This window comes from Scylla paramamosain, chromosome 37 (assembly GCF_035594125.1).
Source record: "Scylla paramamosain isolate STU-SP2022 chromosome 37, ASM3559412v1, whole genome shotgun sequence".
Classification (NCBI taxonomy): Eukaryota; Metazoa; Arthropoda; class Malacostraca; order Decapoda; family Portunidae; genus Scylla; species Scylla paramamosain.
The window spans coordinates 3270001-3295000 of record NC_087187.1 but is presented as its reverse complement, the minus strand read 5'-3'; the positions used below and the strand labels follow the sequence as shown (position 1 = coordinate 3295000).

General features: G+C 42.9%; 3 protein-coding genes across 17 annotated transcripts in view; 2 read left to right on the top strand and 1 right to left on the bottom strand.

The window, feature by feature from the left end:
* LOC135091371 (syntaxin-1A-like) overlaps nucleotides 1-8952 on the bottom strand; it is an 83681-nt gene extending 74729 nt beyond the window's left edge. For 2 of the 7 annotated variants that reach the window (XM_063988965.1, XM_063988967.1), the window contains exon 1: nucleotides 8650-8945. In XM_063988965.1, the coding sequence (XP_063845035.1) occupies nucleotides 8650-8682 (33 nt within the window). In that variant the 5' untranslated portion in view covers nucleotides 8683-8945. Of the gene's footprint in view, nucleotides 1-8649 lie in introns of all 7 variants that reach the window. The other 5 variants (XR_010262481.1, XM_063988963.1, XM_063988966.1 and 2 more) reach the window with 5 other exon arrangements.
* A 5640-nt stretch (nucleotides 8953-14592) lies between these two features.
* Nucleotides 14593-24596, top strand: LOC135091369 (syntaxin-1A-like). Of its 2 annotated transcripts, none has more exons than XM_063988960.1 (9): nucleotides 14593-14905; nucleotides 17306-17395; nucleotides 17563-17662; nucleotides 18880-18954; nucleotides 19359-19535; nucleotides 21055-21128; nucleotides 22009-22146; nucleotides 22848-22958; nucleotides 23454-24596. In XM_063988960.1, exons 1-9 carry the CDS (start codon nucleotides 14873-14875, stop codon nucleotides 23526-23528), a joined length of 873 nt encoding a protein of 290 aa, XP_063845030.1. In that variant the 5' UTR covers nucleotides 14593-14872; the 3' UTR covers nucleotides 23529-24596. The 2 variants fall into 2 exon arrangements, with proteins under 2 accessions (XP_063845030.1, XP_063845031.1); XM_063988961.1 differs by lacking the exon at nucleotides 14593-14905 and adding an exon at nucleotides 16915-17053.
* Nucleotides 24597-24812: 216 nt separating this feature from the next.
* LOC135091367 (gamma-aminobutyric acid type B receptor subunit 1-like) overlaps nucleotides 24813-25000 on the top strand; it is a 21241-nt gene continuing 21053 nt past the window's right edge. For 3 of the 8 annotated variants that reach the window (XM_063988951.1, XM_063988952.1, XM_063988950.1), the window contains exon 1: nucleotides 24813-25000. This exon is cut by the window's right edge and continues 171 nt beyond it. The gene's annotated coding sequence lies outside the window, so the exon portion shown is untranslated. The other 5 variants (XM_063988954.1, XM_063988956.1, XM_063988957.1 and 2 more) reach the window with 3 other exon arrangements.

The window sequence follows — 25000 nt, the reverse complement described above, 5'->3', positions numbered from 1 at the left end:
CTCAACACTGCACAAGGTCTGGTAATAGGAAACACTGAACAGGCAAATCCGGTTCACGTTTTCTCTTTCCCCCCCCCAGTGAAGAAATGAAAGGGGGGTCTTAGCTATATTTGTAAGCTATCAAATGAAGTTGGGTTAGGTTAATTCTGAAGTGTACATGGGGTAATTAAGGTGGAGAAAGGTAATTAAGGTAAGGAGAGGGTAGTAATTTTGGGTTAGTTTAGGGAAATTTAAAGAACAAAGGTGTGATGTATGTCAATTGTTCCTATATCGTAGAAGTTAACAACTGATTAACTAACTATTCGAATCTCAGAAGTTAGATAAAAAGGAAGAAAGAAAAAAAAGAGAAAAGTAAAAAATAGAGAAAAAAACGTAGAAAGAAAATCAAGAAAAGAAAACGAAGAAAAACACCTTAGAAAATAGAAAGCAAAGAAAATGGGAAAAAAAACATTATTACAAATTAAAGAAAAGAAAAAAAGAATACGAATAAGAAAACACAAATGTCAGGATTAAATATTTTCTGTTAGTAAGTTTTCTTTTATTAGCAGTGTCCTCTCTCTCTCTCTCTCTCTCTCTCTCTCTCTCTCTCTCTCTCTCTCTCTCTCTCTCTCTCTCTCTGTCTATCTTATTATCTGTTTCCTGTAATATTCTCTCTCTCTCTCTCTCTCTCTCTCTCTCTCTCTCTCTCTCTCTCTCTCTCTCTCTCTCTCTCTCTCTCAGAAATTTGCTCAAAAGTACCAGATTTTTTTTTTCTGCTCCTCCTCTTTCTCCTTTTGTTTTTATTCCTCCTCCTCCTCCTCTTTTTCCTTCTTCTCCTTCTCCTCTTCTTCCTTCTATCTATATTCTTCCTTATCTTTATATCCATGTATTCTTCCTTCTCCTCCTCCTCCTCCTCCTCCTCCTTTTATTCTTCCAGTCTTTATTCCTCCATCCACCTTTCCCCTTCCCCCCTCCCTCCCTCATTCCCTTCTTCCACATCTTCGCTTCCTAACTTCCCTCCACTTTAACTTTCTCTCCATCCACCACCTCCTCCACCACCACCACCACCACCACAAACCGGTTCTTGATCTCCACCTCCACCTCCACCTCTCAGGATCCTTACTCATCCACCTACCGCATCCACCTCCACTATCACACCGCTCCCCCTCTCTCTCCCTAACCCCTGCCCCCCTCAAAGCTACACCCTCCCTCTTGTGTTAAAAAAAGTCTAGACTCTCTCTCTCTCTCTCTCTCTCTCTCTCTCTCTCTCTCTCTCTCTCTCTCTCTCTCTCTCTCTGGTTTGCACACTAGAACGCTAAGCACCTAACCTAACCTCCTAATTAGCCCACAGGTGATTAGTAAGGGGAGGTCCTGCTACCTGAGGAGGAGGAGGAGGAGGAGGAGGAGGAGGAGGAGGAGGAGGAGGAGGAGGAAAAAGTGTAGGAAGAGGTGGTGGTTTTGTATATTAGCAAACTACAGATAATGATGATGGCAGTAGTAGTAGTAGTAGTAGTAGTAGTAGTAGTAGTAGTAGTAGTAGTAGTAGTAGTAGTAGTAGTACTTTATGCTACTAACGTTGATATGAAGCCGTAAAAGCACAAGATTCCCCCTCCTCTCTCTCTCTCTCTCTCTCTCTCTCTCTCTCTCTCTCTCTCTCTCTCTCTCTCTCTCTCTCTCTCCCAGGCGGATAAAATATGGATGCCGCGGCCCTCCCTCAGGCCTCCAAAGTTTGCCGGAAAACAAAGGCTAACTATATCAGAAAAGTAAAGAAAAGAAGACACACAAAAAAGAAAAGCGGAAAAGAAAAAGAGAAGAAACGTCCCATACTCAGAAAAAGTAATGATAATAATAATAATAATAATAATAATAATAATAATAATAATAATAATAATAATAATAATAATAACAGTAATAATCAGATGAATACGTGAGATGAATAACAAAGAGTAGTTATTCACATTATTCATTCACTTATGAGGTTTTTTTTTATATGTACATTGTTAATAGTGAAGAAAGAATAATGAATAACAGGAAGTAAGAATATGTAACAACAACAACAACAACAACAACAACAACAACAACAACAACAATAACATTCATGTGAATTTTTGAATACGAGTCTTATACAAACTTACTACTACTACTACTACTACTACTACTACTACTACTACTAATAATAATAATAATAATAATAACATTGCAACTGCTACTACTACTACTACTACAATTAAAACAATCCAGAGAGAGAGAGAGAGAGAGAGAGAGAGAGAGAGAGAGAGAGAGAGAGAGAGAGAGAGAGAGAGAGAGAGAGAGAATAAATAAACGGACAAGGGACACTAATACAATAAGGACCGAGTGTTGTGTCCCCAGCAAACATTAACCTCTCTCGCATTTATTTTCCAAGACTCGTAACGGCGGAGACCTGTGGGAAAAGGAGGAGGAGGAGGAGGAAGAGGAGGAGGAGGAGGAGGAGGAGGAGGAGGAGGAGGAGGAGGACAGGAACAAAAAACAAGTACAAGATCAACAACAACAACAACAACAACAACAACAACAACAACAACAACAACAACAAGGAAGAAATGACCAAACACAACTACCAAACCTAACCAAGCACAAACAAGTTACGTAAACCAACACACACACAAACACAACCATATCTGAAACACATTGCGCCGCACCTCAACTGTTTCCTAAAGGCTCTAGTTGAAGTGACAAGGGGGTTTTTATTTATTATTTTACGGTTCTAGTGACATAATAACAAGACATCTATATTATCAAAAGCAGAAACACTCTTGAGAACCCTGCTAGTCATCTCTGTGGCCTTGGAAAACAGTCGTGGTGGGGGAAGCAGCAAAGTGTTTCTCAATACGGGTCTTAATGCCATTTGGATGTATCTTTTGTGTTTATTTACGTGTTATGACTCTTATGGGTGTGACAGGAGAGACGAGGTGTGTGGTGGGGAGGAGCAGGGTGGCGATGGATCAACCCAGCAGTGGAGACGAACAACTGGGACAAGGTTTAGGAAAGAAAGCTTGTGATGGGCGTGACTGAGGTGGTCTGGGCACGTCAGGAGGAGAGACGAATATATAAGGACGCTAGTGCCGATGGATCTTACAGGCAGGAGAAAGAGACGAAAACCCGAGAGATTTATATATACAGTGAAAGAAGAAATGTTTGTAATTGATGTGGTTAGAGGCGACACAGAAAATTTGGAGAAGGAGGAAGAGGTAAGAGAAAGAAGAGAAAACAGCAAGGTGAAGGAGGAACACAAGAAAAGGAAGAGAGGAGTCTTAGATGCACAGAAAGAAGACATGTTAGTAACGGGTGTGACTGAAGATGCCCTAGAAGACAGTAAGGTGCAGACGAGACAGAAGACGATAAGGTGAAGGAAGCAGAAGGAAGATATGGATAAAGGGAAGACAGCAGGACATAAGGGTGATAGGTGTGGCAGAAGACAGGATAGAAAACAATAAGATGAGGTAGAAGAAAGACACAGATAGAGGTTTCCGGATGCAGTGACGACAGAAGGACATAAGGCTGAGAGGCGTGAGAGAAAACAGGGAGGGCAGTAAGGTGTGGCTGGGTGATCTGCAACAGAGACCCTTAAGAAAGATGAGCCTAAGCTTCTCCCTGAGGCGTGTTGAGTGGAAAAGTAGTTAGGTTTATTGATGTTCTGTAGTGATGATGATGTTTTTTTTTTTTTTTTCCAGAATTGGACGCGTGTAGTTAGGTTATCTTGTTTTATTTATTTTTTTAATGCATGTGGGAAAGATTTGTTGTTGTTTTGTCAAGTTATGGAAAAGTAGTTAAGTTTATTGATGTTTTGTAGTGATGCTAATGTTTTTTTTTTCCAGAATTGGGTGTGTGTAGTTAGGTTATCTTGTTTTATTGTTTTCCTTAATGCATGTGTGAAAGATTTGTTGTTGTTTTGTCAAGTTACTAGTGTTCTTCCGAATTAGGGGTGTGTAATTATGCTGTGTCTTGTTTTCCTTACTGCATGTGTGAAAAAAGATAAATTACTAGTCGTGTGCCGCGCTACTAATGTTTTGCAGAGTCAGAGACGTGTTGTTATACCAGTTATCGTGTTTTCTTTACTGCTTGTCAGATAAATGGTTAAATTCATAGTTGTTTTGCCAAAATACTGAAATTTTTCACGATCGGATGTGTAGAGTTAGGCTACATCCCTTATTTTTCTTTACGCCATGTGTGAAAGATAGTAAAATTTTGAGTTACTTCGTCATCTTACTAATACTCTCTGGAATCGCGTACAGTTATGCCTGGTAACTAAAAACTAAAACTAAACTAAAAGAGAAAGAAAAACTGAAAAAAATACGAAATGAAATTAAAACACTCCTTTCACTAGAGTCTAAACAAGAGGCACTTAAGAAACTCAGAAGAGGTTCCACAAATTCCACCAATAAGAGGAAGGGGAAGAAGAATGGGGAAGAGGGAAGACTGGGAGGGACAGGGGAAGAGGAATGGGGAAGAGGGAAGACTGGGAGGAGGAGTGAAGGCAAGACATGGGAAAGGGGAAGGAAAAGAGAAAGGAAGGGAAGAAGAGAAAGAGGAGAGGGAAGACAAGAGAAGAGAAGAGAACAGCAGAGAAGAGAAGAGAAGAGAAAAGAAGCGAACGGAGGAAGAGAGAGAAGGGAAAATTGAGAACAAATGGGAGAAGAGAAGGAAAGGGAAGGGAAGGAGAAAGGGGAAGAAGGGGAGAGAAGGGAAAGAGAGGGAACAGGAAAGGAAAAGAGAAGAGAAGAGAAGAGAAAAGAGAGAAGGGAAGGAAAGGGAAGGCATGAGAAGGGAAGGGAAGATAGAGGGAAAGAGAAGAGAAGGGGATGGGTAAACAAGAGGAGGGGAGGAGGAGAGAGATGAAGGAAAAAGGGAGGGTAGGTGAGGGAAGGGAAGAGAGGGAAGGGAAGGGCGTGGTCTCTGATATGCCCACTGCCACCCACGCACGCTTGCCGAGTTGGGGAATAGGAGGGAGAGGAATGGGGGAAGACTGGGGGTGTAAGAAGGGAGTGGTAGCCAGCCAGCCAGCCAGCCAGCCAGACAGCCAGCCAGCCAGACAGACTGAGCCAGCCAGCCAGCCAGACAGCCAGACAACCAGCCAGACAGACAGACAGACAGACAGCCAGCCAGCCAGCCACCCAGCCAGCCAGCCAGACTGAGAGCCAGCCAGCCAGCCAGCCAGCCAGACAGCCAGACAGCCAGCCAGACAGACAGACGGCCAGCCAGCCACCCAGCCAGCCAGCCAGACAGACAGACCGAGAGCCAGCCAGCCAGCCAGCCAGCCAGCCAGCGAGCCAGCCAGCCAGCCAGCCAGTCCGACAGACAGACAGAATCACATACCCCACCACACACACACATACACACACACACACACACTAAACCGTTTATTATTATTATTATTATTATTACACACACACACATACACACAAAGGTCAGCATGGGTCACACAGCAGGTCACACGGCAGGTCACAACATAGGGTCACCCAGCACCGTGACCTTTGCCGCCCCAGATAAGACCAGAGTTTAATGTACTCCTGACCCTGACCTTTGGAGAAGCACGAGAAAATTTTTTTCCAGCCTTTTTTTTTTTCCCTCTCAGCTTTTTTCCCAACTTTTTGTTTTCCAGTTCTTTTTTTTCAGCTTTCTATTTTTCAGCCATCTTTTTCCCGTTACCCTTTTTTTCCATCAAATTTTTTTTTTTCAGCCTTCTTTCCCTCCCAGCTAACTTTTTTTTTTCCCCTTCCATCAGATTAGAGGAAGGAAAAATGGATAAGATTGAAGTTTTTTTTTTCCCCTTCACCTCTTTTCCTTCTCCATTATATTAGTGGGGAGGTTAGCGTGAGGAAAATTTATAAGATTCAAGGGATAGTTTTTCCTTTCACCTCTTTCCTCCCATCATGTACGAGTAAGCTGGGGAGGTTAGTGAAGGGAATTTATAAGCGTAACGTATTTTTTTCCACCAGTTTCTTTCCACCTCCATTAGTGAGGGGAGGTTACGAGAAAATGGGTGAGATTTAAGGGATATCTTTTTCCTCCACCTGCTTCCCTTTTTCTTCCATTATATTAGTCGATTAAGGGGAAAATTGGTAAGATTCAAGGGGTAACTTATAAATTTTGGGTTTTAAGAAAGACAGGGAGGAGTTGATAGCTTAGAAAATGCCTGGTATCATTTTTTTTTTCTTTTTTTAAATGGTAAGGGAAGGAACGGAGGTGAAGGAAGAAGGATGGGGTAGGCCACGCACGCACGCACGCACGCACGCACGCACACACGCACGCACACGCACGCACTTAAGGGTTTATTGTCAAGACTTACAGCACGCAAATTGTCAAAGAAAACGGGAATGACACATAACAAGAATATATTTACGTAACAGGAAATGAGTGGAAAATTACTATAGGATTGTGTTTACTACTACTACTACTACTACTACTACAATACTACTACTACTACTATTGATAATGCTACTACAATTACTTTCGCTATTATACTTATGTTTCTACCGCATTCACAACAACAACTACTACTACTACTACTACTACTACTACTACTACTACTTGGTACTTCTCTCACATCCTGTCATCGGTATTGATAAACTCTCTCTCTCTCTCTCTCTCTCTCTCTCTCTCTCTCTCTCTCTCTCTCTCTCTCTCTCTCTCTCCCTCTCTCTCCTGTAGGTGGGGCAGAAAGGCAACTTGATCCACCACCACCACCGCCACCACCACCCTTTCCATTCATCCACCCTCCACTAACCTCTCTCAGCCACACTCCACTGCCCACATTCACGCTCCACCACACTATTCAGAGAGCTTTCCACCATCTCTCTCTCTCTCTCTCTCTCTCCTCTCTCTCTCTCTCTCTCTCTCTCTCTCCTCTCTCTCTCTCTCTCTCGTCTCTGCGTCTGCTGTGTGTGTGTGTGTAGTGTGTGTGTGTGTGTGTGTGTGTGTGTGTGTGTGTGTGTGTGTTTCCATTACTGACCTACCCATTGTTTCTCCTTTACATTCTCTCTCTCTCTCTCTCTCTCTCTCTCTCTCTCTCTCTCTCTCTCTCTCTCTAGTTATCCTTTCTTTCAAAATCAAGTTTTTCCTCTCCCAAAATACAATAATCTAATAATAAATGCACTGAATCAGAGAGAGAGAGAGAGAGAGAGAGAGAGAGAGAGAGAGAGAGAGAGAGAGAGAGAGAGAGAGAGAGGGGGGGGGGGAGAGAGACCTTCATTCACTCACAAAACAGTAAGAAAACATCCCTGCCTTTACACAAAACACTTACCAGATTCATCACACACCCCCTCACTTCCCCCTCTCTCTCTCTCTCTCTCTCTCTCTCTCTCTCTCTCTCTCTCTCTCTCTCTCTCTCTCAGTGGCGGCTTTGAACAACTACTACATGATCAATACGGGACCGCCACAAACACTGAATTGTTCAGCCACGAAGCCTCACCAAGGTATATTTGTCGCTCGTGACAAATGCAACATAAACAGGAGATTGGAAACTGGCGTGAGAATAAAATAACAATGACATTTTTTTTAAGTACAACGTCAAATTTCCGTGTCTTAATTCCAGTTTGCATTATGGCTGGTTTATTTTTATTTATTTTATTTTTTACTTTTTTTTTTAGTTTGGTTTGGTTTAGGTTAGTTTATCTCACGTAAGGAAGGAAGGAAGGAAGGAAGGAAGGAAGGAAGGAAGGAAGGGTGATAAGGAAGGATAGAAGAAAAGGAATGTATGGTGTGTTTGTAAAGGTAAGAAGAAACGAGTAGGAAGGAAGGAAGGAAGGAAGCAAAAGAAGGAAAGAAGGAAGGAATCAGGGAAGGGAAGGAAAGGTGGAAGGGAAAAGATGCATGGGGTGTGAATCTGTGAAGGAAGAAAGACAAGAAGGAAGAAGGGAAGGAACGAAGGAATGAAGAAAGGAAGGAAGAATGATAAGGAAAGATTTAAGGAAAGGGATGAATAGGGTGTGAAACTGTGAAAGAAGGAAGGCAGGAAGGCAGGAAGGAAGGAAGAAGACTGGCAGGAAGGAAGAAGGAAGGAAAAAAAGGAAGAAGAAGGATGAAGGAAGGATGTGAAGGATACGTGCATTTCTGTTATGAATAAACAATATATCATTCTAGTCACACTACTTTTTCTCCTCTCTCTCTCTCTCTCTCTCTCTCTCTCTCTCTCTCTCTCTCTCTCTCTCTCTCTCCGGTAATGCAAGAGCCGGAAGCAGAAAAGGGGCGGGGGAGGAAGTGATGTTAGTGGTAATGTGGAGAGGCGTGTCACCCAGAGATGAGCCAAAGACCGCCTAAGTGGAGACGAGGAAGAGAGATTTTTCAGACGTGTGGAGTGGCTTGGAGTGGAGTGTGGTGGCAACAAAGTGGAGTAGGGTGGAGAACCATGAATCTGGAACACGGTCACGCATTGGGGGGTGGTACAGCGGAACAGGGTGACGGTACAAGTAGATAAACTGAGAGGGTGTGGTGCAGGATGACAGACGAGAGAAGAATGGAGTGATGATAGGGTGAATGAAGAAGATTAGGGTGTTATGTGGGCGGTGAGGGTGAATAGGCTGAGTGTGAGTGTGGCGGGGGTGTGGTGGCAGCAAGACGGGCGTGTGTGTGGAGAGGGTGGCACAAGACGAGGCCATATTGGCAGGTATTCAGCATCCAAAGGCATATACTCACTGCTCTCAACGCGGCAAGTCTGTCCTTAGTCATGGTGGTGGAGGGGAGGAGGCGGCCTCAGTAACACAGCTGCAGACGACAAGATCACGGGGAAACACTAAGATACATATTCCACTCGTGGCATGAACAGTATCCAACTGAACACTGGCCAAAAATCGATACTCCCAAAACAAGAGTGACTTCCCATGCTCGTCTGCGCACGCATGTTCTTGCCACCTCGCGCCACACACGCCTTGCTACCGCGCCGCCCTCCCCACCCCTTGCCTTATTCTGTCCTCCCTGCCGCCCCTGTCTCGAGGCGTTGAAAGCACCTCTCAGTGACCACCGGGGAGGGTCTGGCGAGCTCCAGAAGGCGGCGAGGAGGCTGGGAAAGATAAAGGGTATCAGTGGTGGCAAGCGCGTGACGTCAGAGGCTGGGAGGCACTCCGCGAAGGGCTGGCTTTATCGCGTCGTGCTTTCTGGGGTGTTAAAAAGACAGATTACACGTCACGACACTCACATCTACCCTTGCCATTTGAGGGGGACGGGTAGATAACGCTGCCACCCCCACCAACCAGTCCAGACTCACCACGACGGCTGGCTGCTAAACGACTTTATAATATAGAAACGAGCGATGCATTTGGAAATTTCTCTACACCCTGGCGACGCACGGCGGGTGGGGGTGGCGGGGGGAGTCTGTAAAAATTCGTCTGATTCATCCATTGATGGAGGACCTTCCGCCCTTGTACGAGCACCTACACGGGCCACGGCATTCCGGCGATGAGCACTAGCCAGCCACCCGCTTAGACAAAGAAACCCTCGCTAAACTAACCTCCCACCGCTCCTCTAACCCTCGCTGGGATTAATATTCAGGTGGCCCTCGCTTCCTCCCCGTCTGGTTTTGTTTTTTATTTCCCCAGCAATCCGCCTCACTTAGCGTTTCTCGGCGCTCCGGGGCGAAGGGGGCGTGTCACCCTCAGGACAAGTGAACATCGCCCGCCATTCACGGCCACACATACACTCGTACAAACACGATAATGTCTGGTCCACTTCATCCAATATTCGAGTTGCATAATACTCAGACGTGGCGGACTGTGGGTGGGTGGGTGGGTGGTGCATGGTGGGCGCTGGGTGGGTGTGGCGGGGCTGGAAGGGCGGGTGGGTCAAGAAGCGAGTACTACACCACACTTGGCAAGGCGAGGCTTCAGGAAATTAATGGGCTGTGAGATCGTGGAAGATAAGAGGAGAAAACTGATACTGGAGATAAATAAATAAAGCACACACACACACACACACACACACACACACACACACACACACACACGATGGCATCCCTACTAAGCCAAAACAATTTTAAAACTTTCCAAATTCGAAGATTAAGATAAGGTTAAGTCTGCTTCACTGATACCGATAGATAATGTTTTACGTCATGACAAGTGTAAGCCTAAAAAAGAAGCCTAACCACACGAAATATCACTGGTATTCACTTCACTAATTCTTTGGGGACTCTTTGGGATGCTGGGAAATGAACAAATAGATATGACTAAAAAAAAAAATGTATATTGGTATAGTTTTGTTTATATGTAAATTACGGAATAATTCTGGATATCATTAAAAAGATAAGGTGGCTTTCAAGATTAAGTTAATTCAGGTCATGTCAGGTTCGATTCAAATTGGTGTAAGGATAAGTAATGTTTGGTTAGATCCTGTTAGGTCAAACTGAGGACAGGTTAGGTTAGATTTGGTTAGGTTAGGTTAGGTCAGACTGAGGAAAGGTTATGTTAGATTAGCTCGTGTTAGATCAAAGTTGGGTCAGTATTATGATCTGACCTTACTTAAGAAGGATCATATTTGTTAAGTTTCATTTCGCTTAAGATTAGGATGGGTTGGGATTCTGGATACTTGTACTCGGGGAACACCAGAAGGGATCAGGATGGGTCTAAATTCTAAAGGGAAGGTTAAGTCATGTTTGGTTTAAGCTCATTTAGTACTAGAATAAGGTATTCAGTTATTTTCAAAGAAGTCATCTATCCTATCTTGCCGTAATAGCTTGTATGTTACACAGACTAGGTAACACATGCTTGATTTAGGTCAGTTGATGTTAGGATAAAGTCTGCAGTTATATTCAAATCTCATATATCTTAAAATCCGCCAATCGCCTCCCTATTATACAATAATTACAATATTATACAATATTATGTCAATAATTCAATCATTTATACACTGCACAGTACCAGTGAAAATTTTCCTCTGGAGTAATGAACCAAATACTGTTTACCATGAAAATTGACGCGTTTTCCTTCATCTTAAAAACAAAAACAAAAAAAAAAACTACAAAAAAAACTATATTTAAGAGTGGACTATTATATTTAGTCTAATATTTCATACATTTTACCTTATTATTCGTACACCCTCGTCTAAATTAGTCAATAAATATAATAGTTCACGCTAGAGTAATTTTCTTTTCGGTGATTAAAGAAAGCGAAGCAATTTTATGGTAAACAAAATTAAAATCTAACTGTTTCCGGGGACAGGATGAATTGATCGACCAATATTTTGTCCTGTGCCTCACCATTAGCTGCTCGCACGGCATGTCACGAAGATAAATTGAGGAATTATTGCCGTTTTCATTATTCTCGTTGTTGTTGGAAAAAGTAAGAAATGAGAAAAGAAGAGGACATAGCAAAAGTAGTTGTAGTGGTCATAGTGACATCACAAGGCAACAAAGAAGTTTAAATAATAGTAGTAGTAGTAGTAGTAGTAGTTTAACACTATATTCTGGTTAAGAAGAGTATTCCTTATTTGTTTCCAGTAAGTCAATATTGCCCGTTCTTCTCAAGTGATAAATGGTTCTTTTGTCCTCCTCCTCCTCCTCCTCCTCCAGTATTTTCTTCCTCCTCCACTTCCAAGAAACACCAGCGTTCCCCTCCTCCCCCTTCCCCCTTGTACCCATCATCCACCATCCCCCCTTCCCCTCTCCTCTTCTCTTCCACTTCCCCCTCCCTCATCCTCATTCCCCTTCCCTGCATTCTATTCCCCTTTTTTCCTCACTCCCCTCTTCCACGACCCTGCATGCATTCCTCTCTCCTCCCTCCCACCCCCCACTCCCCCTCACTCCTTGCTGATAAGGGTAAGTGAGTCAGGGATAAACCACTGTATTCTCCCCCCTCTCCCTTTTCCCCTCTCCCTCACGTCAGCCTTCACTAAGAGGGCAATTACTGAGAGAGAGAGAGAGAGAGAGAGAGAGAGAGAGAGAGAGAGAGAGAGAGAGAGAGAGAGAGAGAGAGAGAGGGGGGGGAGGGGGTTGCGTCATGCTATTTGAACAGGTAAATGAAGATAAAACTACTACGTGTGTTAGGTAGAGTTATCAGATTGGGAAACGCAGCGCAGAGGAGGTTAATGAGTGAGGGAAGATAAAAGATAGATGTTGTAGTAATGGTGGTGGTGATAGTGGTGGTGGTGGTGGTGGTGGTGGTGGTGGTGGTTAAAATAATAATAAGAAGAAGAACAACAACAACAACAATAACAACAAGATATGCAGTAAATATTCAAATGATTATACGACGAACAGAGAGAGAGAGAGAGAGAGAGAGAGAGAGAGAGAGAGAGAGAGAGAGAGAGAGAGAGAGAGAGAGAGAGAGAATCACATATCATCTTCCCACAAGCAACAAAAAAAAAAATATTACCAACACACACACACACACACACGGCACTTATTTTCATCACCACTTCCTCACCACCACCACCACCACCACCACCACCCTCATGTCCTTCAGTGTGGGTAAAAAGACAGCTGGCTCAGAGGACGTGACTCACCCCACACCGACGTACTGAGGAGGAGGAGGAGGAGGAGGAGGAGGAGGAGGAGGAGGAGGAGGAGGAGGAGGAGGAGGAGGAGGAGGAGGAGGAAACAGAAGAACAACAAGAACAAGAACAGCAGCACCAGGAACACCAACAACAAAGAAGAAGAAGAAAAAAGAAGAAGAAGGAGAAGAAGAAGAAGAAAGAGAAGAAGAAGAAGACCACCACCACCACTACCACCACCACCACCACCACCACCACCACCACCAACAACAACAACAACAACAACAACACCAACAACACCAACAGCAACACCATGATGATAGGGGCATGGAATGGACACAAAACAACACCAAATCGAACTAAACTGAACGAAACTAAACTCAATTCAACTAAACTCTAGATTTACTTCACTGACTTACTGACCCTTACAACTGAAAGAAGAAGAAAAAGAAGAAGAAGAAGAAGAAACTCAATTGAGGATATTTCACTCTACTTTCATACTCCATTTCATCTTTACAACCAAGAGAGCGTGAGAATGTGGAGCGAGAGTGGAGGGAAGTGGAGTGTAGTGGATGAAGGAAGTACTGAGCATGTGGAATAAGTACAAGGATGTGGAGTAGGCTAGTAACACATCATAGAGGAGTTAGGAGTGGATAGGCACGAGTGGAGTGGCTGGGGAGAGTGAGGAGGCGCAGAGTGGAGTAGATGTGGAGTAAAGGGGAGTAACAGTACAGTGGAGGCAGTATTAGTGAGGAAAAGTGGAGTGGCTGAGGTCAGGTACAGGTGAAATGACGAGGAGTGGAGTGGATGCAGTGGCAGAGAGTGGAGTGAGAAGGAATGTGGAAGATGAAGGTAAAAGCCAGTATTTCTAACAATCCCAGGTAAATATGAGGGAACGAGAACAAATAATAGCGAAAATAAATTAATAACCAGTACTGCCACAACAAGTCACCTAGTACTGCCAGGGCAAAGCTTCCAGTGCTAGGGAGAAGGTGCTAGTGGCAGGATGAACAGCCCATCACCACCACCACCACCACCACCATATACTTTGTACACTATTCTTTAACACTTCTGCGCCGCATCTCCACTACTTTCAAAAGGCTCTAGTTGAAGCTACACGGGTTTTTAAGCGTGTTTTTACGGTTCTATTGACAGATTGACAAGATTTCTATATTATTAACAGAGGAAACAGTCTTAAGAAGCCAGTTTATCACCTCTGTGGCTTTTGAAAATAGTCGTGGCGAGATAGGAAGGCGTCTCAGAATGCAGGCCTTTTTAATAAGTTACATGTGTTTGTAAGTGATTTCACGGCAATAGAGACAGACTAACAAGGTCTCTATACTATGAATAGGAGAAACACTCTTTAGAAGCCTGCTAATGATCTCTGTGGCCTTTGTAAATAGTCGTAGTGAGAGAGAGAGAGAGAGAGAGAGAGAGAGAGAGAGAGAGAGAGAGAGAGAGAGAGAGAGAGAGAGAGAGAGAGAGAGAGAGCAAAACGCTTCTTCATACATTCTTACAGTAAAAGAAACAAAACACGACCACAGGTATAGTAAAAGGGAGTTTTGAGTGATGTGTTCCTGGTGCCTAGTACAGCCAGTGGTGCCTCCCCCGTAACCATCACAATGCCAAGAGATAAGGAGATAAGAGAACGTCTGTCTACTAACACACATACACACACACGAGAGGCAGACAGAATGATTATATTCCGAAAGACTATTGCGCCGCATCCCCAACAGTGTACAACAGTGAAGTTTGTCACACGATTTCTTAAGGATGTTTTTATGATTTTATGACAGATTAACGAGATTTCTACATTACAAACAGAAGAAACGCTCTTGAAAACACGGCTTATCCTCTGAGGCCTTTGAAAACAGCCATGGTGAAAGGGGAAGCGGTTTCAATGTACGGGACTATAGAGAGAGAGAAATTGAAGGGATTATAGAGAGACAGAAATTGAAGCTATCAGTTAAAGCACTAATTAAACGAACCACGCAACTGGGTAATGAAACACCAATAACAACATAATTCACATCTTGGCATCTCTTATAATGTTACAGTGATGTGTGTGCGCGCGCATGTCCCTCCCCTATCCCCTCCTCGTTCCCCCTCCCTCATGTCCCTCCCCTATCCCCTCCTCGTTCCCCCTCCATATGTCCCTGTGCGTCCTTACTTCATATCAGCCCCCACGGTATCTCTCTCACTCCCTTACTCACTCTCTCACTCACAGTACACATACGCGTCTCTCAAGCTGGTATTTGCAAAGGATACAGAAAAGAGTTATGTGTTTGAAGTGCGATTGATATGTAAGGGAAATATTAATACGGGAGAGTTAATTGTGGGTTGTTAATATAGAAAAAAAAAAAAAAAAGTGGTTTGAAGTGATTTAATTAGTGACTGACTGACTGACTGTTTTAAAAAGGCGAACGAGGGTGTAGTGAAAATGATACGTGATAGACTCGCGGAACTGAGAAAGGTAAGTGGTGTTTAGAGAGAGAGAGAGAGAGAGAGAGAGAGAGAGAGAGAGAGAGAGAGAGAGAGAGAGGCTGGTGGTGGTAATGATGGAACAGTAGTGTTCGTAAACCGTGAAAGGTCTCTCTCTCTCTCTCTCTCTCTCTCTCTCTCTCTCTCTCTGTGTGTGTGTGTGTGTGTGTGTGTGTGTGTGTGTGTGTGTGTGTGTGTGTGTGTGTGTGCGCACATGTAAGTCATGGTTCTTTTCCTTCAATTTTAGGAACTTTATCATAAATAGTTGCAATAGATGAGTTATTGTGCAAGAACTTGGGCCCTCTCTCTCTCTCTCTCTCTCTCTCTCTCTCTCTCTCTCTCTCTCTCTCTCTCTCTCTCTCTCTCTCTCTCTCTCTCTCGTTTTTCATCCTATTTCTATTGTTTTCGTTTTTTTTTTTTCATTATAATGTCCTTCAGATTTTATTCTCTCTCTCTCTCTCTCTCTCTCTCTCTCTCTCTCTCTCTCTCTCTCTCTCTCTCTCTTAATCTGAACCAGTTTCTTCACCGCTATGAATATGAATCTTATGTAACACACACACACACACACACACACACACACACACACACACACACACACACACACACACACTTTTTTTTTTATTTCTTAATTGGATATAAAAAAAATAAACCTTAGTATAAAATTTCAAAACTTGAGTTGCACTAGTTTCGCTTATTTATTTATTAATTTATTTATTCTTGTTTTTTTTCTATTTTTTTTTTTATTTCCTTCTGAAACGTGTCGGTAGTTTGATATACATCCGGTTGACAAAGTAAGCGGTTTTTTTGTTTGCTTTTGTTTTCCAGTGTGTCTTCCTGTCTATTTTCTTTTATTTATTTATCTTTTTTATTTTCAAGTGTTCTGAACTATAATGTTCTTAGAAATGTTTTGTCACGTTTCGCTTTTTTTTTTCTGTGTGTGTGTGTGTGTGTGTGTGTGTGTGTGTGTGTGTGTGTGTGTGTGTGTGTGTGTGCGTGCGCGCTGAAAAATTAATTCGATTAATTCAGTCACACACACACACACACACACACACACACACACACACACACACACACACACACACACACACACCGTATTTCTCTACATATAATTTGCATTAATAATCGAACTCTCTCTCTCTCTCTCTCTCTCTCTCTCTCTCTCTCTCTCTCTCTCTCTCTCTCTCTCTCTCTCTCTCTCTCTCTCTCTCTCTCTCTCACTGTGACTGAAGCACTATGACTGGAGTCGTCACGTCCCTGTGCATGTTTTCATGTAAGAGGGCTTTGGCCAAGGGCTACAAAAAAGGTATCAAAAGGGCCCATTGAGGTGCCACTGCAAAAAGAAAAAAGAAAAGGATTACTCAGAATTGGAGGAGTGTCCTGAAACTTCCCTCTTGAAAGAGTTCAAGTCAGAGGAAAGGGGAAAATACATAAGCAGGCAGGGAGTTCAGAGTTCACCAGCAAAGGGATGCAAGACTGTGAATACTGGTTAACTCTTGCATTAGGGACACGGGCAGAATAAGGGGATTTTACTGTAGCTCAAGCTGTCATTGTTACCCACGATACAACGTCACTGTATTTTCATCTTTCACTGTTACTCAAGCTGTCACTGATACATTAAGTACCACATCCCTGCATCTTGCAATGTTATTTTGTCACGTGACTACCAATTGCACTGTTGCTTAAGGTGTCAGTGTTGGCCCTGGCACACGAGGCCTCAGGTGACCACTCTCGTGGCGGTCACTGTTACAGTCACCTCCCACAGTCTGCAATAGAGCCCGTCACACGAGGCCACCTCGCCTGTCCTGGCAAGTACCCGCCACTGCCAGCCACTGCCGGCGGCGCGCTCTTCAAACCAGTGGCCCTCTCGTAGTGGCCGCCACTCACTGTTGGGCAATATTGTAAAGGGCAGCTTTTGCACCCAGCCGCCGAGTGACGCCACTGTCGTCACGGTCTCAGTGTTAAGCCACGTTTTGCGAGGATCAGTCGTCTGCGATGGTGAATGCCAAGTATATCAAAGATAGTGAAAGTCAACACTGAACATCTTGTTTACGACACAAAAAATGCGCAGCAGTTTGTGATCCATCCACTGAAGATGACAGCAACAACACTGAGAGATGTGACTCTTGTGTACTAAACTTCAGTCAGTATTTTCATCACTTTTCATCTATCTAGCGGTGCCTTCCCCTTCTTTGAACCAATCTTTTTTTCTCTCTCTCTTTTCTTCTATCTACCGTGTATATTTATGTGAACAATCACTGGTTGGCTGCAGTTACCCGACCACTTCACACATGGCTAGCCTGCGCCGCCCCCAGTGACCTCCTGTGGAGGGGCCTGTATATCACTCAGGGTAACCGTCACTACATCCCTCACTGTCACACGTCACTATTTCCAGGCTCAGGATGATCTGGATGACGGTGTCGAGGTGGAGGTCACGATGGAGGTCACAGCGGAAGAGGCCTCCATGAACCGCTTCTTCTCTCAGGTCAGTCAAGGTCACAATACAAGGTCACATTTAGGCACAATCAGAGTTTTTTTTTGTTTAACTGATGGTTATTTTTGGTCTCTCTCTCTCTCTCTCTCTCTCTCTCTCTCTCTCTCTCTCTCTCTCTCTCTCTCTCTCTCTCTCTCTCTCTCTCTCTCTCTCTCCAGATCGAGGAGGTGCTGGAGGGCATAAGGAAGATTGAGGCCTCCGTGAATCAGGTGCGGAAGAAACACACCGAAATTTTCTCCTCTACCGATACTGACGAAGGTGAGAATGGTGGTGGTAGTAGTAGTAGTAGTAGTAGTAGTAGTAGTAGTAGCAGTAGATAACACTGCAACATTCTTTTCTCTTTTTCCTTCTCCTCCTCCTCCTCATCATCGTCATCATGCTCCTCCTCCTCCTCCTCCTCCTCTTCCTCATCCTTCTCCATCTCCTCGTCTATAACACTTTTTCTCACCATGTTACTCAATACAGTGCTTACAAACAGCCTCGTAAGGACCAAAACGTGTGCTGCTGCTTCTCTTCCTCCTCCTTCTTCTTCTTCTTCTCCTCCTCCTCCTCCTTCTCCTCCTCCTCCAGTGTGATGAATATTAATTAGTGTCAGTGAATTATCTATAGAAATATGTGATGGCTGTAAATTAATATTGCCAAGTTAATAGAAAAACAGTGGTGGTGGTGGTGGTGGTGGTGGTGGTGGTGGTAGTGGTGGTGGTGGTGATGGCAGTGTGTGTGTGTGTGTGTGTGTGTGTGTGTGTGTGTGTGTGTGTGGGTGGGTGGGTAGTGGTGGCAGTGTGAGTACGGGTGTGTGTGTGTGTGTGTGTGTGTGTGTGTGTGTGTGTGTGTGTGTAACGTCCGGTGCTACACACACGTACATACATACATACACACATCCTTCGCAGGAAACGGTGACCTTATCTTGATGGTACCCCTTTCAGAGTGTCATCTTCAGGATTCATCGTCATCATCGTCATCATCATCACCTTCATTGTCACCATCATCGTCACCATCATCGTCATCGTCACCATTATTGTCATCATCATCATTGTCATCACCATCATCATCATTATTATCGTCATCATCATTATCGTCACCATTATCGTCATTCTTATGTAATTCTCACTACCACTACTACTACTACTACTACTACTACAACTACTACAACTACTACTACTACAGCGGAGCAGAATATTTCGGTGTACAAGTTTTTTTTTCTTTACTTCTCTTCTTTTCCTTTTCCTTTTCATTTATTTATCTATTTATTTTCTGTTATTGGGAGTAGTTTCTTACATCACACATGAAAAGGCACTCTCTCTCTCTCTCTCTCTCTCTCTCTCTCTCTCTCTCTCTCTCTCTCTCTCTCTCTGGCGGTCAAAATGTCAACTAAACGTAATATTTTCTTCCCAGTGTTTTGAATGTCAGAGAAGGAAGGATGATATAGCAATAATAGTGTTAAGTATTGTACAATGATGTTTTTTCCTTCACAGACGTCAAGAGGGAGCTGGATGACCTCACAGCTGACATCAAGAGAGCGGGAGCTAAGGTCAACGCGAAACTGAAAGGTGAGTGAGTTCAAGTCAGAAGTCATGAGTTAACTGGCGCGCAAACACACACCCACACCCACACACACACACACACACACACCCACACCCACACCCACACACACACACACACACACACACTAACGCTTTCTCCTGCACCCTAACGCCTCTCCTACATCCCTAAACACACCCTCACGCATTCCTCTACATCCAGAAACACACCCTAAACTCAGAAACACCCTAACACACTCTTCTACATCCACGACCACCTTAACTTCATCCGAAAACACCCTAGCGCATCCTTTTACAACTTGAAACACCCAGAAACACCTTTATCTTCACTCCAAAACACTCTAAGCTTACCCTGACACGCCCCTCTACCCCCACAAACACACATTAAGTCCCTCTCCTTCTTGTGCACGCAGAGATCGCCCCAAAGGAGGTAGATAAAGAGGAAAGAGACAGCGCGGACTTAAGGATCAGGCGCACACAACACGGGGCGGCCACCAGACAGTTCGTGGAGGCGATGACGCAATATCACCACGTGCAGGAGGAGTACAGGGACAGGTGCAAGGAAAAGATACATCGGCAGATGCGGATTAGTAAGTGTACTGTCTCGCCGCGGGACTGAAGGGTGAATCACTGAGAAATTTGAAAATGTGTTTGAAGGAGCCATGGATGTTGATGAATGAGTAAACAAAACCTCAGTGAATTCTAAACATGTTTTTGATATAAATGGAAGAACCGTGAGGAATGATGCATCTTCGGGGAATTTCTAACATATAACTGAAGGAGATGGAAGTAATGATAAACCCTCGGGGAATATTCAAGAACACGCTTCAGATTGACTCGGATTAAAAGCACCGAGACCAAACTTTCTATCAAAAAACATCTTGAATCACAACTAAACACGTTATAACTAAGAAGGCACAATATTTCAGTCATTAAACACGCCTAGACCACCTCTTCTATCAAAAAATCTATCTTGCATCACAACTGAACACGTTATAACTTAGAAGGCACAATATTTCAGTCATTAAACACGCCTAGACCACTTCTTCTATCAAAAAAACCATCTTGCATCATAAATAAACACGCTGTAATTTAGAAAGCACAATATTTCAGTCACTAAACACGCCTTGACCACCTCTTCTATCAAAAAACCATCTTGCATCATAAATAAACACGCTGTAATTTAGAAAGCACAATATTTCAGTCATTAAACACGCCTAGACCACCTCTTCTATCAAAAACCATCTTGCATCACAACTGAACACGTTATAATCTAGAAGACGCATGATTCCAGTCATCAAAACACCTACACTACCTCTTCTGTTTTATGCATTTAGTGGAAAAACCATCTTGCGCCACAATTAAATCTCTTTCTAGTTAAGAGGTCACGGTGGCTGCAGGTTTCATCATCGTACTCTGGCAGCCCCCCCCCCCAACCCCCACTATCACCATCTCCCTGTCAACACTATGGCCGGTGTTCTGAAAGGCTTTGTTCTCTTGCCACGACTGTTTACAAAGGTCACAGATGATTAGCTGAGTTATCAAGGGTGTTTTTATAGTTAATAACGTAGAAATCTTGCTAATCTGCCACTAAAACAAAAATAAAAGCCTTTAAAACCAGTGTCAATTCACCAAGACTATTCAAAGCCCACAAAGATGACTAGCCAAGTTCTCAGGAGTGTTTTTCTAGTTAATATTTAATAAATCTCATTACTCTGCCACTAAAACATTCAAAACACCTTTAGAAACAGATAACTTCACCACGACTATTTTTCAAAGGGAACAAAGATGACTAGCCAAGTTCTCAAGAGTGTTTTTCTAGTTAATATTGTAGAAATCTCGTTACTCTGCCACTGAAACATCCAAAACACCCTTAGAAACACGTGTCACTTCAACTAGAGCTATTGAAAGTAGTGGAAGTGTTTCAAAATGTATTACGTCCGAACCAGCGCAATACCCCGTTCCCATAATAATAATAATGATAATAATAATAATAATAATAACAATAACAACCTGTGCAACTACCTATATACCAGGCCAGCAATCCCTTAAGGAGCGGCTTAGACCAATAATAAGGCTAAGAAATAAAAAATAACACCACTTTTCCAGCCGGCAAGGACCCCACGGAGGAGGAGCTGGACGAGATGCTGGAGAAGGGCAACATAGACATCTTCACACAAGGAGTTAGTAAGCGGAGAGTTCCCTCGTATTCCAACACACAAGGCCCTGTATTCTGAAACCGCTCTGCTCCTCATCCCAACTATTTGCAAAGGCCACAGGGATGTCTAGCAGGGTTCTCATGAGTGTTTTTCCAGTTAGTAATGTAGAAATGTTGTTAATCTGTCACTAGAAACGTAAAAACACCATTGAAAACCAGTGTAGTTTCAACTAGCGTCTTTTGAATGTAGTGGAAGTGCGGAGAATAAGTGTTTCAGAATATGATCCTTTCCTTATTGAAATACGAGTTATAAGTAGATGAGTCGAGTAATGAAGAAGATAATTATATATATATATATATATATATATATATATATATATATATATATATATATATATATATATATATATATATATATATATATATATATATATATATATATATATATATATATATATATATATATATATATATATATATATATATGCGAGTAATCAGTAATTTAGTTGGTGTTTGAAGAATTTATATATTTTGGTTCTTTTATTGCTACGATTTATGACTTTTCTTCACTTTAACACACACACACACCTCACCACCACGTCTCCGGAACTAAATTGGCTTAATACGTTTTCTTTGCCTGTTTTAAATTTTCACAGGGGAGACAATTGTATTTGACTTCTTTCCCTTAATGTTACAGCCTTTTTCTCTCTTTCACCCATAAAACTAAGTCACTTATTAACTAACTAACTGGCCAACTAACCAACCAACAAACTAACCAATTTAATAACCAACCAATTAACTAACAAGCTTAATAAATAACTAAATAAATAAAACAATTGTACTTCCACTACTACTACTACTCCTACTACTACTCCTACTACTACCACTACCACCTCCTGCTGCAGATCATGATGGAAACAGCACAGGAGCGGAAGCGGTTGGCAGACATTGAGGAACGCCACCAGGAGATAATGAAGCTAGAGAGTTCCTTGCGAGAACTGCATGACTTGTTTGTGGACATGGCGGTGTTGGTGCAAAGTCAGGTAAGATGAAGAGTAACGCAAAGGCTTGTATTCTGAAACGCCTTGCTCTCTCTCTCTCTCTCTCTCTCTCTCTCTCTCTCTCTCTCTCTCTCTCTCTCTCTCTCTCATCAAGACTATTTTCAAAGGCCACAGAGATGACTGACTGGGTTCTCAAGAGTGTTTCTGCTGTTAATAATGTAGAAATCTTGTTAATCTGTCACTAGAAACGAAATACTCTTAAAAACTCCTGTAACTTATTAAAAAGGCATGTATTTTGAAACGCTTTGCTCTCTCTCATCACAATTGTTTTCAAAGGCCACAGAGATGAATGGCTGGGTTCTCAAGAGTGTTTCTCCTGTTAATAATGCAGAAATCTTGTTAATCTGTCACCCTAAAAAAAAAAAGCACTATTGAATACCCGTGTAACTTCAACTAGAGCCTTTTGTGTGTAGTGAAGATGCGGCGCAGAAGTGTTTTAGAATGCGGTCCTAACAGTAACACATTCTCAGCCATACTTTTGTCTAACCTTCCTTTATAACTCAGTGACTCAACACTAACAGCCTCGAGTCCATTCCATTCATCTCCAGCTCTATTTGACAACCATTTCCTTACTCTTCCTTCCCTTCCCTTCATTACCTATCCTATTTCCTTCACCCATCACTTCTCCCTGTACACTCCCGCGCTCCGCCATGCCCTTACTAACGCCCTTCGCCACGCACCAGGGGGAGACCATTGACAACATAGCAGCACACGTAGCCAGTGCGAAGGATTACGTTGAGGATGCGAAAGTGGAGACTGGGAAGGCGCTCAACTACCAGAAGAGTGCGAGAAAGGTGAGAGAGAGCTACTGACGGAGTGGGTGAAGGAGGGATGGGTTTTATGAGGGAAGAATGGGGAAATGTGTAGTTATTATTATTATTATTATCACTTTTTTTTTAGTTAGTGTGTTCTTATCACTACTACTACTATTATTATTACTACTACTACTACTATTACTACTACTGCTACTACTACTACTACTACTACTACTGACGGAGAGGGTGAAGAAGGAAAGGATACATCATATCACCACCACCTCTACCACAGCACCACACCAGTATCATCATAACCACTACATCATCACCACTATCATCACTACACCATGTCACCACCACTGCACCACAACACCACACCAATAACATCATAAACACCACTACCACGTCATATTACCAACAATTACATCGCAGCACCACAATAATTAAGTCATCACCGTCACCACCACCATCACATCACGACCACCATAACCTCTCACTCTCTCTCTCTCTCACTCTCACTCACCTTCACTTCAGAAAATGATAATCTGCGGTATCATCGGTGTGGTGATCGTGGTGATTCTGGCCGTGGTGATTGCGGCGAGTGTCTAGCCCCGTCAGGTCAAAGGTCAAGGTCACCACATCAACTGGGTCACCAAGATTAGCAAGTCATCGGGGTCAGGAGGACAACGAGGTCGAGTTACCAGGTTTAAGTCTTTCACCAAGTCATAAAGGTCACAACCCACAAAGGTCACCAGTCAAGATCACCAAGTCAAAAAGGTCACAAGTCAACAAGGTCACAAGCCACAAAGGTCACTAGTCAAGGTCACCAAGTCAAAAGGTCACTCATCAAGATCACCACATTCTGAAGGTCACAAAGTTAAGACTGCTAGTTCAAGGTCACCAGGTCAAGGTTACCAGGTCAAGGTCACCAGGTCAAGGTCACCAACTCAAATTAAATGAATCACCGGGTTAACAAGATCACCGGGACAAGAAAGCCAATGAGTCACTAGGGCAGGAAGGTCACCAGATCATTGAGGTCACCAGGAAGGATAAATGCATGAGTCAACGAGTTCAGGTCACTAGGATCCCAAATTTACTAGGTCAAGATCACCAGGCCACTAGGTCAAACTCAAAAGCTCAAAAGGTCAGGTTACAAGGTCGTCAGTAGGTCAGGTCACCAAAATAATGGCTACCCTCAAGTGACCTGATAATTATAAGGTTAAGTCTTTCATGAAATCACAAAATCAAACAAAAAAGTCTATTATATTTGTGTTTGTAGTGTATATATGATTATTTATTTCCACAATGAGATTTTTTCGTCCCCATTCAGTTAAGTTAAAACAATGGTGCTCACTTTTTCATTAGATTTTATTTTGTTATGTATTATTCTTAAGTCTTCGTTGTTATTTTCCCGTTTCTTCCCCTTCAGTAGGAAAAATTGGTTCTTATTTCGTTTCCTTTCGGTTTTCTTTGCTTTTATTTATTTATTTGTTTTATTTCTTTCTCCTAAAATGTAAAAAAAAAAAATAACAATAATAATAGTAATGTTAGATAAATAAATAAAATACTGAAGGACTATCTGGTTCATGGATCTGATGTTATTACTATTACTTCTACTACTACGTGTGGTTAAAACTGCATTTGTAAATAGTAAAAAATAAATTTGTTCTTGTTGAAGACTCTTGTTTTCACTTCCCTATCTTAAAATCTCGCCTACTACTACTACTACTACTACTACTACGACTACCACTACTACTACTACTACTACTAATAATAATAATAATGGAAGGAAGAAGAAAGGAGAAAGAAATAAAGAGAAAACGGATGAGAATGGAAGGAAAGGAGAGGAGAAAGAACGAAAAATCAGAGAGAGAGAGAGAGAGAGAGAGAGAGAGAGAGAGAAAGCCACGCAAACTCTATCCTAGCAATCAATAGCTTCTCCCTCCCTCCTTCTCTCCCTCCCTCCCCTTTTCCTTCACTCCACCACCACCACCACTTGGGCCACGCCACACACACACACCGTGAGACAATAACACCACCACCACCACACCACCACACACCACTGTCACACACACCACCAC